Genomic DNA, 14,802 nt, shown 5'->3' with positions numbered 1-14,802 from the left:
TTTTTGTGATGCATGATAGAATATTATTCACCATCCAACCAATTTTTATACTACATTTACTGTTTAAAGGCGCTCGGGTGGCACAGTGGTAAATGACGCTGCTTTACTACCACTGGGATAATGGATTTGAATCCCCAGTGGTGCAATTGGCCAGTTGGGCATCTACGTACAGACACAATTGGCTATGTATGGGCAAGATGGTGCAGAGATTGCTTCACATCAGACAGTTAAAACAAACAGTATGTTTTAAATTCAGGTTGATGGTTCAACTCATCTACATGGTTGTGATGGTCAACAAGCTACACCATCCAAAAAATAACCAGCTAGTTGACCAACAAATAGCTAGAGCAACAGTTCAAACAGTTGATGTGGTTTTACATCAATTCCACATGAAAAGGCCGCTCAGGTGGCGCAGTGGTAAAAAGACACGCTGCAACCAGGGCTGGATTCTGAGTACGTCGTATCGAATCCAGCTCTGCTTCACCGGTTCAAAACTGAGTGGCTGTATGAGCAACAATTGGCCGGTTGCTCGGTTGGGGGGGGGTGGGACAAAGAACCGGACGTGCGTCTCTCTCTGTCAGAATGCGATTACGACCTCTGCCGGCTGATTAGAGGCGCCTGCACAAGAGATGAGGAAGTGTGCCCTTAGGGTGTGTCTCTCCGCATGCAACGCTAGGTGGCGCCACACTCATCAATGTGTGGGTGGCAAAAATGCATCCGGCTGCTGCTCATGTTTCGGAGGGGATGTGGATTAGCTTCGATCTCCTCGGTCAGGCCAGGGTTCGGCATAGACAGAGAGGAAGCACGATGCAAACTGAACAATTGGATGCGCTAAAGGGGGAGAAAAAGGGGAAAAAAAATTCCACATGAAAAAAGACTTACAGTAATATGATTATGTAATCCCTTACCCCAGGTGTTGAAGAGGCGGGACTTCCTGCAGTGATACATCACTTCCTGTTGGCAGTGTTGCGCCCTGTGTAGCAGGGTTGTAAGTTGCTGCAGTGTTGCACTATAATTTAGCTTCATGACATGTGGCGTGTGCACGCCCGTGCCCTGAACGCTCACTGGCTGAGAACTGTTATGATCTATTACCATCCACACCTTCTCCTCTAGAAACAACACACACAGCCAAACTCACACACCAGAACATCAGGGTCAAAGCTCATAGGTCTATCTGTGCGAACACTCACCGGTCATGTTACAGTAGACGACGGTATGAGTGAGCGGCCCACTGCCGTCTGGGTCGATGGAGAAAAATCCAGAGGAGCTTCCTGTTAATCTGTGAGCTTCACATGATGCTTCGAATATGGCTGAATGGAGAAAAACAGCAATAAGAGGCTAAAATCCAATCCATTACAATCAAACGCACACGTTTTGCTTTGAGATCTGGGTTCTTGTGCTCCTCAGCATTATCGTACTGAAAGAGGTCACAGCCATCAGGAAATAACGTTTATTTATTACAGGGATGTGGTACGTGTCGAAGTAACATCCACATGGATGGCAGGACCCAAGGTTTCCCAGCAGAACATTGCCCAAAGCATCACACTACCTCCACCGGCTTGCCCTCTTCCCATAGTGCATCCTGGTGCCATGTGTTCCCCAGGTTTTACACGTGATGTAAAAGAAAACGTGATTCATCAGACCATCTTCCATTGCTCCGTGGTCCAGTTCCAATGCTCACGTGCCCATTGTTGGCACTTACGGCGGTGGACAGGGGTCAGCATGGGCACCCTGACTGGTCTGCGCCTACGCAGCGCCATACGCAACAGACTGTGATGCACTGTGTATTCTGACACCTTTAGATCAGAACCAGCATTAACTTCTTCAGCCTTCGCTCCCCACATGCATCAATGAGCCTTGGCCGCCCAGGACCCTGTCGCCGGTTTACCACTATTCCTTCCTTGAACCACTTTTGATAGATACTGACCACTGCAGACCGGGAACACCCCACAACAGCTGCAGTTTTGGAGATGCTCCGACCCAGTCGTCTAGCCATCACAGTTTCGCACATTTTTCCTGCTTCTAACACATCAACTTTGAGGATCAAATGTTCACTTGCTGCCTAATATATCAGTAATATATAATCAGTGACTATAATCAGTGACTCACAGTTATGGCAGGTAGCACCGGTGTAACCTGTGCCAGAACAGTCACAGCTAAATGAGTTCCAGGATTGGGAGCATTCACCACCATGCTCACAGTAATTGGGCAAACACCTGAAAAACACACAGTCAAACTAAATACATCACTGAAACACCAATATCATATCAAATAAATGTTTTTACTGATTAATCTAATGTATAAAGCTAATGACCCCATTATACTTTTATAGTGAAATATAAATATAAACTTTTAGCCGTGACCAACTTGACCTCAGATGTTTATTATTAAAAGGTCAATTTTAATAGAATATATTTACCACACACATACATGTCTGCAAACTCAGGGTCATTTGGCTGTTGGCCCACATAGCATTGATCTGCCCTATCAGTACACACCAGCTGGGCAGGATGGAGACACTAAACTAAGCTAGACCAGCCTGGTCTAAGCTACATTAGCTCTTCATCAATAATTTACAGATGAAACGGAAGTTCTGTTCTGTAATCAATGGGCTTTAATGACATTAGGTAACATTTGCGCTCAAGATAAAAATCTTAAGGGTCTCCAGTTCCACAAACAATCCAAACATTCATTTATTATTCAGGTTTATTTAATTCTTTAATATTTCTGTAAATAATACTTAATGGATTCATTTTAAACAGCTGAAGGAAATAGTTCATTTGTATTATCACTGCATTAACAGTCATCAGCACCATACACCGATCAGCCATAACATTAAAACCACCTCCTTGTTTCTAAACTCACTGTCCATTTTATCAGCTCCACTTACCATATAGAAGCACTTTGTAGTTCTACAATTACTGAATGCTGTAGATGTTAGCCCCCTTTTCATGCTGTTCTTCAATGGTCATTCTCAGCACTGCAGTGACACTGACATGGCGGTGGTGTGTTAGTGTGTGTTGTGCTGGTATGAGTGGATCAGACACAGCAGCGCTCCTGGAGTTTTTAAATACCGTGTCCACTCACTGTCCACTCTATTAGACACTCCTACCTAGTTGGTCCACCTTGTAGATGTCAAGTCGGAGACGATCGCTCATCTATTGCTGCAGTTTGTGTCGGTCATCTTGTAGACCTTCATCAGTGGTCACTGCTGCCCACGGCTCTGTTGGTTGGTGGACTATTATCAGTCCAGCAGGGACAGTGAGGTGTTTAAAAACTCCAGAAGCGCCGCTGTGTCTGATCCACTCATACCAGCACAACACACACTAACACACCACCACCATCAGTGGTCAGTGTCACTGCATTGCTGAGAATGATCCACCACCTAAATAATACCTGATCTGTGGGGGTCCTGAGCATTGAAGAACAGCATGAAAGGGGGCTAACAAAGCATGCAGAGAAACAGATGTGCTACAGTCAGTAATTGTAGAACTACAAAGTGATTCTATATGGTAAGTGGAGCTGATAAAATAAACAGTGTGTGTACAAACAAGGAGGTGGTTTTAATGTTATGCCTGATCAGTATACAGTATACACACTCTGATTAGTGATGAAATTTTGTCCAAAATATTTAAACACTGACCTTAAATATTGTTCATCACTAACCACTAATGGGTCACAAACCCATATGGCTTCTCAGATTTGTGCCTAAAATAACAATTCCTCATCAAAACAGTGCCAGTAAACCCACAGAGGGGCAACATCATACACCATGCCAATGGAGATTTAACCCGACTGCCAAAGAAAAGAATTAGCGGGAGTGAAAAATGAGCCGTGCGAGCCAGAACGGTCCGGAGAGACGAGATTGACAGAATTTACTTTCTCTGTGTCGTTTTCTTTTCTCCCCCTATCCAGTGCTTTATATTCCTCCCCTCCGTTTTTACTCCTGCCTCCCCTGTTGACTGTCGGCTTTTCTGCAAAAGTGAGACAAATCTACTGATAGATATTTTTAGACCAAATCCACACTGAGTGTTGACGAAGTTACCCGACCACAGGACCAGATTAGAACATACAAGAACCTTGGACCAGAAGGGTGATACCCAAACTCAACAAGCTGGATGGATTGTAAGCAGGGCTAAGAAAGAGGCCGGACTACTACAGATTCACTCACTCACTCACTTTCTTAACCGCAAACTCCGCACAGAAAGGACCCAGACCGCCCCATCTGGGAATCGAACCCAGGACCTTCTTGCTGTGAGGAGACAGTGCTACCCACTTAGGCAGCGTGCCTCCCCTTTACCAACACAGATACCGTAAACACTCACTCACTCACTTTCTGGAGCCTATCCCAGCTTTTCAATGGGTGCAAGGCACACAGTAACACCCTGGACGGGGCGCCAGTCCATCACAGGGCAGAAACACACACACACCATTCACCTATAGGGCAATTCGGTGTCTCCAATTAACCTGACCGCATGTTTTTGGACTTTGGGAGGAAACCCACACAGACACGGGGAGAACATGCAAACTCCGCACAGAAAGGACCCGGACCGTCCCGCCTGGGGATCGGACCCCGGACCTTCTTGCTGTGAGGTGTTTACCAACACAGATACCGTAAACACTCACTCACTCACTTTCTGGAGCCTATCCCAGCTTTTCAATGGGCGCAAGGCACACAGTAACACCCTGGACGGGGCGCCAGTCCATCACAGGGCAGAAACACACACACACACCATTCACCTATAGGGCAATTCGGTGTCTCCAATTAACCTGACCGCATGTTTTTGGACTGCGGGAGGAAACCCACGCAGACACGGGGAGAACATGCAAAACTCCACACAGAAATGACCCGGACCTTCCCACGTGGGGAAACAGTGCGACCCACTTAGCCAGCGTGCCTCCCCTTTACCAACACAGATATTGTAAACACTCACTCACTCACTTTCTGGAGCCTATCCCAGCTTTTCAATGGGCTCAAGGCACACAGTCCATTGCAGGGCAGACACACATACACACATACACACACCCATTCACCTATAGGGCAATTCAGTGTCTCCAATTAACCTGACTGCATGTTTTTGTATTGTGGGAGGAAACTGAGGCAACTGGAGGAAACCCAGCATGACACGGGGATCGAACCCAGGACCTTCTTGCTATGAGGAAACATTGTCATCCACTCAGTCACTGTATCAGACTATTATTATTATTATTATTAGTAGTAGTAGTAGTAGTAGTAGCAGTATTGTTATTACCTGTCTCGGATTCCACAAATGTCAAACTCGATCTCACTGTAGTTACCGAAACGCCCTTGCTGCACGCGGTACAGGTCGATCGGATGGTTGTTGATGACAATGGAGCGCATGCAGCCCTGATAGGCCAGTGTGGGGTTGTGACAGCCCTGACTGGATGGCAATCCTGGGCATCCTGAGAAGAAGCAAAAAGCACATCACTACCTACCAGAAAGTAGAACTCTATTTTATCCGTTCCATTTTTGTAGCATATCAAAGGTACCAATTAATCCAACACAAACATTTCTGTCAGGCTGTCCAGGTTGGACTTGCTCCCAGTATCCCAGTCACTGCAGCCCTGACCAGGATACGAAGCTAGTAAACAAATCGAATGTCTTGCATTGCACATTTCATATCTTTATTTAAATATGAAGAATAAAGTGTACAAGCAGTTCTTTGTGTAGTCAACATTTGTTACCATACTGATAGACCTTACAAATAGATAGTCAATTTATCTTCCGCTGCTGGGGGATCCCTGATTGCAGTCGAGGAGGGTATATTGCTGCTCACGCCTCCTCCGACCCTCTCGCAGCCCTTAGTGGAACCCTTTTCACCCATGCACTCTGCACAGGCGCCTCTCTATCTGCTATCAGGGTCCTTACACAGCGTTTGAAGACCCCACCCACATAGTCCGGTCATCCTGCCCTAGCTGAAACATGTCTGCTGCAGGCATGAGTAGTTCAGAATCTCGGTGCTGGTGTGCTAGCGGAATATCCATCTGTGCCACCTGGGCGCCATGGCAACTGGACTTTTTGAACCAAAAATCTGATTATAGAGTTTAGTTCAGTTTATTATAAAGCTAAACCAATAAAATTACAGCCTCACTGCCTAGACAAGGCCACCTCTGAACTCTGTACTTGGGTTTTTCCCCACCACATTAAAGCATGCAGGAGGTGAATTGGCTGCTTGAAATTGCCCCTAATTGGTGGTTTCCCCTGGGGCAGACAGGGTTAAGGGCCTTGCTCAAGGGTCCAACAGTGGCTGCATCGCAGAGCCTATGCTCAAGGGTAATTTAGGGTTGCCAGATCACCTTCTTTTCCTGCATGCTTTTATGAGGTCATAACATTGGCTTTGGTGACCAAATATGGTTTAAACAGGTTTCTGGGATGCTGTGTGGCACCCATATTTAATACAACCATCTTACCTCCTATCAGCAAGGTGATCCCAGGCTGTACATCATACCCCAGCATCATGCTGGACGGAAACTTGTTGTCCAGGGAGACGGAAGCTTGATGTCCGCTCAGTTCAACAAAGATGGAGTGCCACTGGCCGTTACTCAGACCCCGACCTACACAAGGATGCATCATCTGAAATGAGCACGCTAATGCGGTTGTACACCAGCACATGATTAAACCTTAAAATAAATCAGTCACTCCTCACCGACGGTGATTTCCGAGCTCTGTAGCGCTGATCTGTAGTGTATGAACCTCAGCTGGGCATCGCCGAGCAACAGGAGCAGTTTTTCGGTGCCCTGCAGGCCGATCCACACGAGCATGGCGTGTCTGTTCCATGTACGGAACTGAAATCCGACGGTCCACGCGGACGATTCGTCGTTATTCGTCTGGACCGCTGGGAAATCTGCTGGCACCTGGAGGAAGCTGCTGGTTGAGCTGAGGAAGGTGGCCGAGATGGACGGAGGCTCGGAGCAGGAGAAGGTCACGTTGCCCTGAAAGTAGATATACAGTGGAGTAAAAAAGCAATTAAAGCTTAATCCTGACTCAATGAGGCATGGACTCCACTAGACCCCTGAAGGTGTGCTGTGGTATCTGGCACCAAGATGTTAGCAGCAAGTTGCGAGGTGGGGCCTCCATGGATCGGACTTGTTTGTCCAGCACATTCCACAGATACTCGATTGGATTTGTTGGCGCTTTCTGCAGTGGACAGGGGTCAGCATGGGCACCCTGACTGGTCTGCTGCTACTTAAGGGCCTTGCTCAGGGACCCACCAGTGGCAACTTGGTGGTGGCGGGGCTTGAACAGGCACCACCGAGGGAAACATCTGCATTATGGAGGCCCTCAAAGGGTCTGATTGACATGTTTGACACGTCTGTTCTCAGACATCCCAAGTTGCAAAAACTCATTTCAGGGAGGTACCCCCGGACCCCGACCCCCCAAGCCCAAAAAAAAAACACAAAAAAAAGCTAAAAAACCTCTTGCACACACCAAAGGATATGGGTGAAAACAGAACTTTTAGAAGCTGCTAACTGAGCTACTAAGATAACTGTTTACGTCACAAACACATTAATGTGTACTACATAGTGGACTAGATAGTGTGAAAGATAATAGATTTATGTTCCCTACATAGTGCACTAGATAGTATATTAGAAAAGAATTTATGTTCCTTACTTAGTGCACTAGGTAGTGTACTAGATAATAGACTTATGTTTCTTACATAATGCTTTAGGTAGCGTATTAGTTAACATATTTAGGTTCCCTACATAGTGCACTAAATTGTATATCTGATTACGGATTTATGTTCCCTACATAGTGCACTAGATAGTATTTTAGATATGAATTTATGTTCCCTACGTAGTGCACTAGATAGTGAATTAGACAATTGGTTTATGTTCCTTACATAGTGCACTAGATAGTGTATTAGATAACGCATTCATGTTCACTACATAGTGCACTAGAAAGTATAACTAGATGATGATTTGTATTCCTTACATAGTGCACTAGATAGTGTATTACATAATTAATTATGTTCACTACATAGTGCACTAAATTGTATATCAGATAAAGGATTTATGTTCCCTACATAGTGCACTAGACAGTATATTAGACAATTGATTTATGTTCCCTACACAGTGCGTGTAGTGTGTGTGTGTCGCTCTTGGCCGCTCGTTCTAGATTCCGGGAGATTTTATCTGACTTGCGGGGCATCAGGGAGCCGCTATGTATATGCGGGAGACTCCCGGAACTAGCTGGTGTTCTAGATGGTAGCCTGAACTGAGCTGTTAGGTATATTTACTGTCTTTCAGACGGTCTTTACCCTTCTTAAAATCAACACAAAAGAAATCTCTCTGAACCCTGACTGTGACACACTGAATCTGATCTTTTTATAATCTCGTAGTTGTGACATATTTTTCCATTTCCCTGACCCGTGCTGTCCCTGCGTCAGTTATTCTCTCCGCTACAACACTGTGCCTCGTTGCCTCGAGCTAATTGGACTTCGAAAGCCCCGGAGAGTGCCATCCATTACTCCGACAGAGGGAAAAACTCCATAATCGGGAAAGAGAGCGAGGCGGCGGAGCGAATCCAGTCCGGTGTGCAGCGTTGAGTCTGATTACCGATTGCTTTGATTTTACACCGACGTGACTCTGTGTATTCTGTGCAAGAGAGCATGAAAATGCTGTCATCAAAACAGCTTAAGAATTGCCATTAATTCCTCCTAAAGGAGCCATAATGCACAGATTGATCTTCTTCTTTCCTTTATCTTTAATTACACATCCCTGATCAGGCTCCCAGTGGATCTAGCAGCACCTGGTAACAGTGGATGTAAAACAGTTAAGCCAGTGTATTCCAAACTTCTCTCTGACAGTTACCACAGGCAAGTGGTAATCCTTTTTTTAATCCTCCAGGACTCTGTTGTGTGTGGCACCCACATTACCCATTTCTCCTATATATCCTTTTAAAATAAAATGACCTTTAAATAATCTAAATCAATATAAATTAGAAGCAACAATCTGTTGATAATATTATGCACTGTACAAGGTAAAATACCTTAAATCCGTGCAATTATCATAACTATTATTTGCATTTTTTTCTTTGACCTAGTCTTGCTAGTAACAGACTTGAGCATGTGTGCTTTGTTTTCATACAGTAATACAGTAGTACCTTGTAACTCAACATCCCCTAAACTCAAAATCTTTGAAACTCAACGTCCTTCGTCGAGAAATTTGTACCCTTAAACTCAACGTTTCCCTTAAACTCAACGTGTTCAGTTTCTTTTTAAAAAATTGATTTAATTTTAAATGAACAATAAGCAGCCGCTTAAAACAGTAAAACGTCATCAAAGTGCGCATATGAGACGAATCTGCGTTTGTGTGGAATAACCATCAGATTCACTCTGAAAGCTCCACATGTATCTGTGTTTAGCCGGATTTTCCTCAATGTTTCACTTTTAAACTTGTGTTACAGCTCGGGCTGCTGAGAAATTGTAAGAATCAGCTTTTTCACAGTGAGAAGGTCCACGGATCGATCCCCAGGCGGGGCGGTCCGGGTCCTTTCTGTGTGGAGTTTGCACGTTCTCCCATTGTCTGCGTGGGTTTCCTCCGGGAGCTCCGGTTTCCTCCCACAGTCCAAAAAACATGCAGTCAGGTTAATTGGAGTGTGTGTGTGTGTGTATGTGTGTCTGCCTTGCAATGGACTGGAGCCCAGTCCAGGGCGTTACTGTGTGCCTTGCGCCCATTGAAAAGCTAATTGAACACCCTAATTGGAAAAGCAGTTAAGATAGTGAGTGAGCTTTTTTTCAGAGTCTAAAACATTTATCCTTAAAAAGCAGCGCAAAAGCTAATGTGCCGCTTCTCATGTGAATGCACCCTTACTGAATGGAATACTGTATTCCAAGATTCAAGAAGTAAAGGTAAAGTGCAAGGTTTATTCTATTTTTATTGATTTTTAACTGTTTTCAATTGTATTTCAGTGTTTTTAATATATTATTTGTGTTATTTTCAGTTTATAAGTGTCAAAAACAACCCCATTATTTTATATTAGCCTAAAATATATGCAGTTCTACAGGACCATGGAACGCATTAACAGGTTTCCTATACATCCTTATGGGGAAAAAATACCTTAAAATTCAGAACCAATTGACATTGAGTTTCAAGGTACCACTGTATTAAAAATACTATAAAATAAGTAAATGAATAATAAATGTACAACAAATTTCTTGTCTTTTAACTGTTATCGTTTCAATGCAGATCAAAGTGGATTCCATTAATATCAAATATTAAATTACTGCATCCCCCCCCCCCCCCCCCCCTTCAATCTGTCAGGTGGCCACACAGCATTTAGTAATGAACCGTGCCCAAAAAAATACCCGACTCACCTCACTGTAGATCTGCGGTTTCTTGCGTTTAGCCAGGTCAATGATGTTCACCCCATTGTAGTAGAGGTTTTCCATACATCCTTGGAAGTTCTTGCGCAGGAACGTACCTGGTTTTCCGGGCAGAGGAACGCCACCAATGCTGAGCTTTGCAAAATGAAGAAAACGCAATACATAAATATTTCACAAATGTAATGTAAATGTTAGCAGGATGTCAGAGTAGAACATTAGGAAAACATCCAAGCCATCAGTGCAAGTATGGTTGTTAGCTGACCATACATTTATTAAGTAAAGATTCATTATAAACACTCTATCTTTGTCTGGGTCACAGTAGGTCCAGAGCCAAGGAGAAATACTGGACACAGGAGGAAAAACCTATTCACCTATTCACCTATTCACTAACACTAAAAGGCACTGGAGTCAAAGAGCATACCCAGGTCCTCAGTTGTACCCCCATCCTACCTACTCTACTCGCGCTGTATTAGTTGTTTAATCGAGCAGAAGTACTTACTTCATAGTCGACCTCCAGCGTGTCCCCCAGCCCTCCAGCTCGAACGTGATGCGTCATACGATCCACTGTGTAGTTGATCTGTTTATTGAAGCGCTCAATCAAAACGGAGTGCCAATGCTGATCGTCCAGCAGGCTTCCCAAAGAAACTGAGACGTGACTGCTCTTGGAATTCGATTTAGCATCATCTGGAGGACAAGAGAAATCCATGGCTTAAATAGCTCAAATCAGACAGGTATGTGTATTTATTTCTATATTAATTAATATAAATAAATAAATCACATTGAGCTGGCAGCCACTGCATTGGCAGCCAGTGTCTGTTAAATTATAACACAGAGACACATCATTCTACTTACTGAGGAACTAATTACATGATAAGCTTTAGTAAATCTTATTTAATGAGGAAACGCATAAAATCCACTGCTGTGGTCATTAATGTCCTCTAGCGTTAGGATCAGCCAGGTGGCAAAACAATGCTAGTGATGCCTTAAAAGTAACTGGAATACACAGACCACAGACCATGCCTAGAGTAAAAGAGTAAGGATTTATTTCAGATCCACAATGAGCATCAGGTTGCTTTCAAAGACAGACATTCATGAGAGCTGCTCAGGTGGTGCAGCGGTAAAAAGTACGCTAGCACACCAGAGTTGGGTTTTCGAAAACATTGCATCGAATCTCAGGCTGGGCTGGACGGCAGCATGAACAACGACTGGCTGTCGTTCACTGGGGTAAAAAGTCGGATCATAGGTCCTCATACCTGATGCGACTGCGGCCCCTGCTGGCTGACTGATGGCGCCTGCACAGGGCTGAGGAATAATGCTGATGGGGGTGTGGCCCTCCGTACACAGTGCCCGCCGGTGTATGAACTCGGCTCGTGCGGGTGAAAAATGCAGTCTGTACTGACTGTACGTGCCGGAGGGGGCGTATGCCAGCTGAGAGGCGTCCTCAGTCAGCGGTGAAGGGTCGAATCAGTATAGAGCAGGGGTCTTCAACCTGTGGGGCGCGCCTCCCTGGGGGGGCGCGAGTACTTGCCCGAGGGGGCGCGAGTGGCTGTCCGGGGGGGGCGTGGCACTACGAGATTATTATTATGAACCGGTGGCACACGAGACTGGCGGAGGACGCGACAGGCATCCGCGATTGAGCCGTGGTCCACTAAGGGGAGGGGCGCATGGCGAAAGCCGTGCTTGGCATCCGTGCTCGAGCCGTGCCTTATCCAGGGGAGGGGGGCGTGGCGGAAGCAGCGCTTGGTACACGCGACCGAGTGCTGTTCCACCAAGGGGAGGGGGCGTGGTGTGAGGGGGGGGCGCATGCCTAAAAAGTTTGAAAACCCCTGGTATAGAGGACGCAGATTAGGGGAGAAAATTTGGGGAAAAAAGTGAAAAAAAAAAAAAAAAAAAAACAATTCATAAGAACAAGGTCAAGCAGCAGACATTGGTGACCAAGCTACAGACTGGCAGACAGAGGAAACGACCCTTCACTGAACGTAGTGAGAGCCAACTCATTCGAATGTCACTCAACAAGCGCATGATGACATCAAGTGACCTGCAAAAAGAACGACTGACTAATAGTGCACAGTGATCATGGTACTAAATAGGTCCATAGGGGCCAGGCTAAAGTACTGTAAAGCTAGAAGAAATGCCTTTATTAGTGAGAAGCAAAGAAAAGCCACGATTGAACCGCAGAGGACTTAAAATTAGTGCAATTGTCAGCAGGGACCAATCCCTAATCATCTAATGCTTAGACAGACCTGTTAAAGCCTGGTTAGACTTTTTTCTGACTCACCCAGGTTGATATGTAAGGCAAGGCGTCCTCTGTGTAGCTCTAGCGTGATGTAATCCCCTCTCTGACCCTCGGCGTGGACAAGAACACCGTCGGCTTTTAAACTTTTAAAGTGCAGAGAGATCACGTCCTTTACTGTGCTCATGGATTTCTGATTGAACCGGTAGAGCAAGGCGCTCCTTCCATCAAAATCAGCCACGTCCGACTCTGAAAAATAGCCCGGAGAAAAACATTAAAACTGCAGACAGTTTGAACCCGGGATATTTCATGTTTTGTCTGCTCGACTTCATTTCATTTATTAATAAACGTCCGTTCCTGCATTTCAGGCGTGCAACACATTCTAAAAAAAGTTGTGACGGGGGCAATTTAGGGCTAGTAATGAGGTGAAAAAACCAAATAATGATGTGATTCTAAACAGGTGATTGTAATCATGGTCTGGTACAAAAACAGCATCCAGGAAAGGCTGAGTCTTTAATGAGCCAAGATAACCAGAGGATCTCCAGTTTGTCAACAAATGCAAGGGATTTGCTCATTTCTCCCTCTACAGTGCATAATATCATTCAACGATTCAAGGAATCGGGAGGAATTTCAGTGCGTAAAGGCCAAGGGAGCAAGCTTAACCTGAACGCCCGTGATCTTCGATCCCTCAGACGGCGCTGCATCAAGAACCGCCGCTCAACAATAGTCGATATGACCACATGGGTGAGGGATTACTTTGTCAAGCACTACAATATAGAGTTACATGCACAAATGCCACTTACAACTTTACTGTGCAAAAAAGAAGCCTTATGTTAACCATGTCCAGAAGCGGCGTCGACTTCTCTGGGCTCGGAGGCATCTAGGATGGACCGTCACACAGTGGAAATGTGCATTGTGGTCAGATGAATCAGCATTCCAGGACACTGTGTGCTCAAAAAGGACCATCCAGACTGTCTGTTATCAGGAACAAGTCCAAAAGCCAGGGTGTGTCATGGTATGGGGCTGTTATTATTCAGTGCCCTTGGCAAAGGTCATTTACACTTCTGTGATGGCAGCATTAATGCAGAAAAGTACATTGAGATCTTAGAGCAACATGTGCTGCCTTCAGGACGTCGTCTTTTCCTGGGATGTCCAAAGGCACGGCTGCGGAAGAAGAGAGTACGGGTACTGGACTGGCCTGTCTGCAGTCCTGACCTGTCCCCAATAGAAAACTGTTGCACATCTTAAGACGTGTTTGCAGGAAGAATGGGACAAAATAAAACCTGAAACACTAAATCGCAACATTACAAAGAGGTAAATGATTTACTGTCCTAACTTTTTTTGGAATGTGTTGCGGGCCTGAAATGCAGGAATGGATGTTTATTAATAAACGAAATGAAGAAGTTGTACTTGACATGAATCCCCTATAATAAAAGAGTTAAACATGTTTTAAAGCACACTTTATTCTAACCATTTACTGTGTAACTCCAAATTGTGTTCAGGCGCATCCTGTTTGCTTTAATTATCCTCGGAATGTGTCTAGAACTCAAATGCAGTCCAACTGTTGCAATCTAAATTGATTGAGAGACACACCTGGGTCTATAAGGGCCCACAATCTACACCGCAATGTCATTGCCAGGACTAAAACCAAGCCATCAAGTCCAAGTCCAAGGAACCGTGTGTGAAACTCCACGATCGTATTTCCAGCGTAGACCAGAGCAATAATATAAAACAATTTCCGAGGCTGTGAGTGTTCCCAGGACCACAGTGGCTGCAATAATCTGAAATGGAATAAGCTTGGCACGATGTTAGAGCTGGCTGTGCGGCCAAATTGACCATCCAAGAAGTTCTCTCATGCCCAATAATCTCTGCAGCACTCTATAAATCATGTGTTTTATGGTTGAGTGGCAAGACAGAAGCCGGTGTTGAGTAAAAGTCATGCCAGCCGACTAAACAGTATGTAAAGGGAAAAGATGGTCTGGTCTGATTAGATAAAAATTAAACTTCTCGGGCGGAACAGCAGGCACTATGAGTGGCAAAAAACAGGCACTAGATATTACCTGGCTGCATTTGCATGCCTACAGTAAACATGGCATGAAATATGCTACAAGGTGCTTCTCAGCAGTAACGACAGACAAACTAGAAGCATAACAAAGTTCACCTTTTAACCTGATAAAGACCCAAAGTATACAGTCAAAACAACACTGGGGTGGATTTAAGTTG

At 44.9% G+C, this 14,802-nt stretch overlaps 1 protein-coding gene across 3 annotated transcripts in view; it reads right to left on the bottom strand.

The window, feature by feature from the left end:
* cntnap5b (contactin associated protein family member 5b) overlaps positions 1 to 14,802 on the bottom strand; it is a 56,884-nt gene that overhangs the window by 18,851 nt on the left and 23,231 nt on the right. For all 3 annotated transcript variants that reach the window (XM_062989277.1, XM_062989276.1, XM_062989275.1), the window contains 9 exons: positions 12,625 to 12,828; positions 10,846 to 11,030; positions 10,338 to 10,481; positions 6,669 to 6,954; positions 6,433 to 6,576; positions 5,253 to 5,424; positions 2,110 to 2,216; positions 1,191 to 1,310; positions 909 to 1,109 (listed from right to left, as the gene is read on the bottom strand). In XM_062989277.1, coding sequence (XP_062845347.1) covers positions 909 to 1,109; positions 1,191 to 1,310; positions 2,110 to 2,216; positions 5,253 to 5,424; positions 6,433 to 6,576; positions 6,669 to 6,954; positions 10,338 to 10,481; positions 10,846 to 11,030; positions 12,625 to 12,828 — 1,563 coding nt within the window. The remainder of the gene's footprint in view (positions 1 to 908; positions 1,110 to 1,190; positions 1,311 to 2,109; positions 2,217 to 5,252; positions 5,425 to 6,432; positions 6,577 to 6,668; positions 6,955 to 10,337; positions 10,482 to 10,845; positions 11,031 to 12,624; positions 12,829 to 14,802) is intronic.

The sequence above is a fragment of the Trichomycterus rosablanca genome, chromosome 27 (genome assembly GCF_030014385.1).
Source record: "Trichomycterus rosablanca isolate fTriRos1 chromosome 27, fTriRos1.hap1, whole genome shotgun sequence".
Lineage (NCBI taxonomy): Eukaryota > Metazoa > Chordata > Actinopteri > Siluriformes > Trichomycteridae > Trichomycterus > Trichomycterus rosablanca.
The sequence above is the reverse complement of the archived record's forward strand: the minus strand, read 5'-3'. Positions and strand labels throughout refer to the sequence as shown.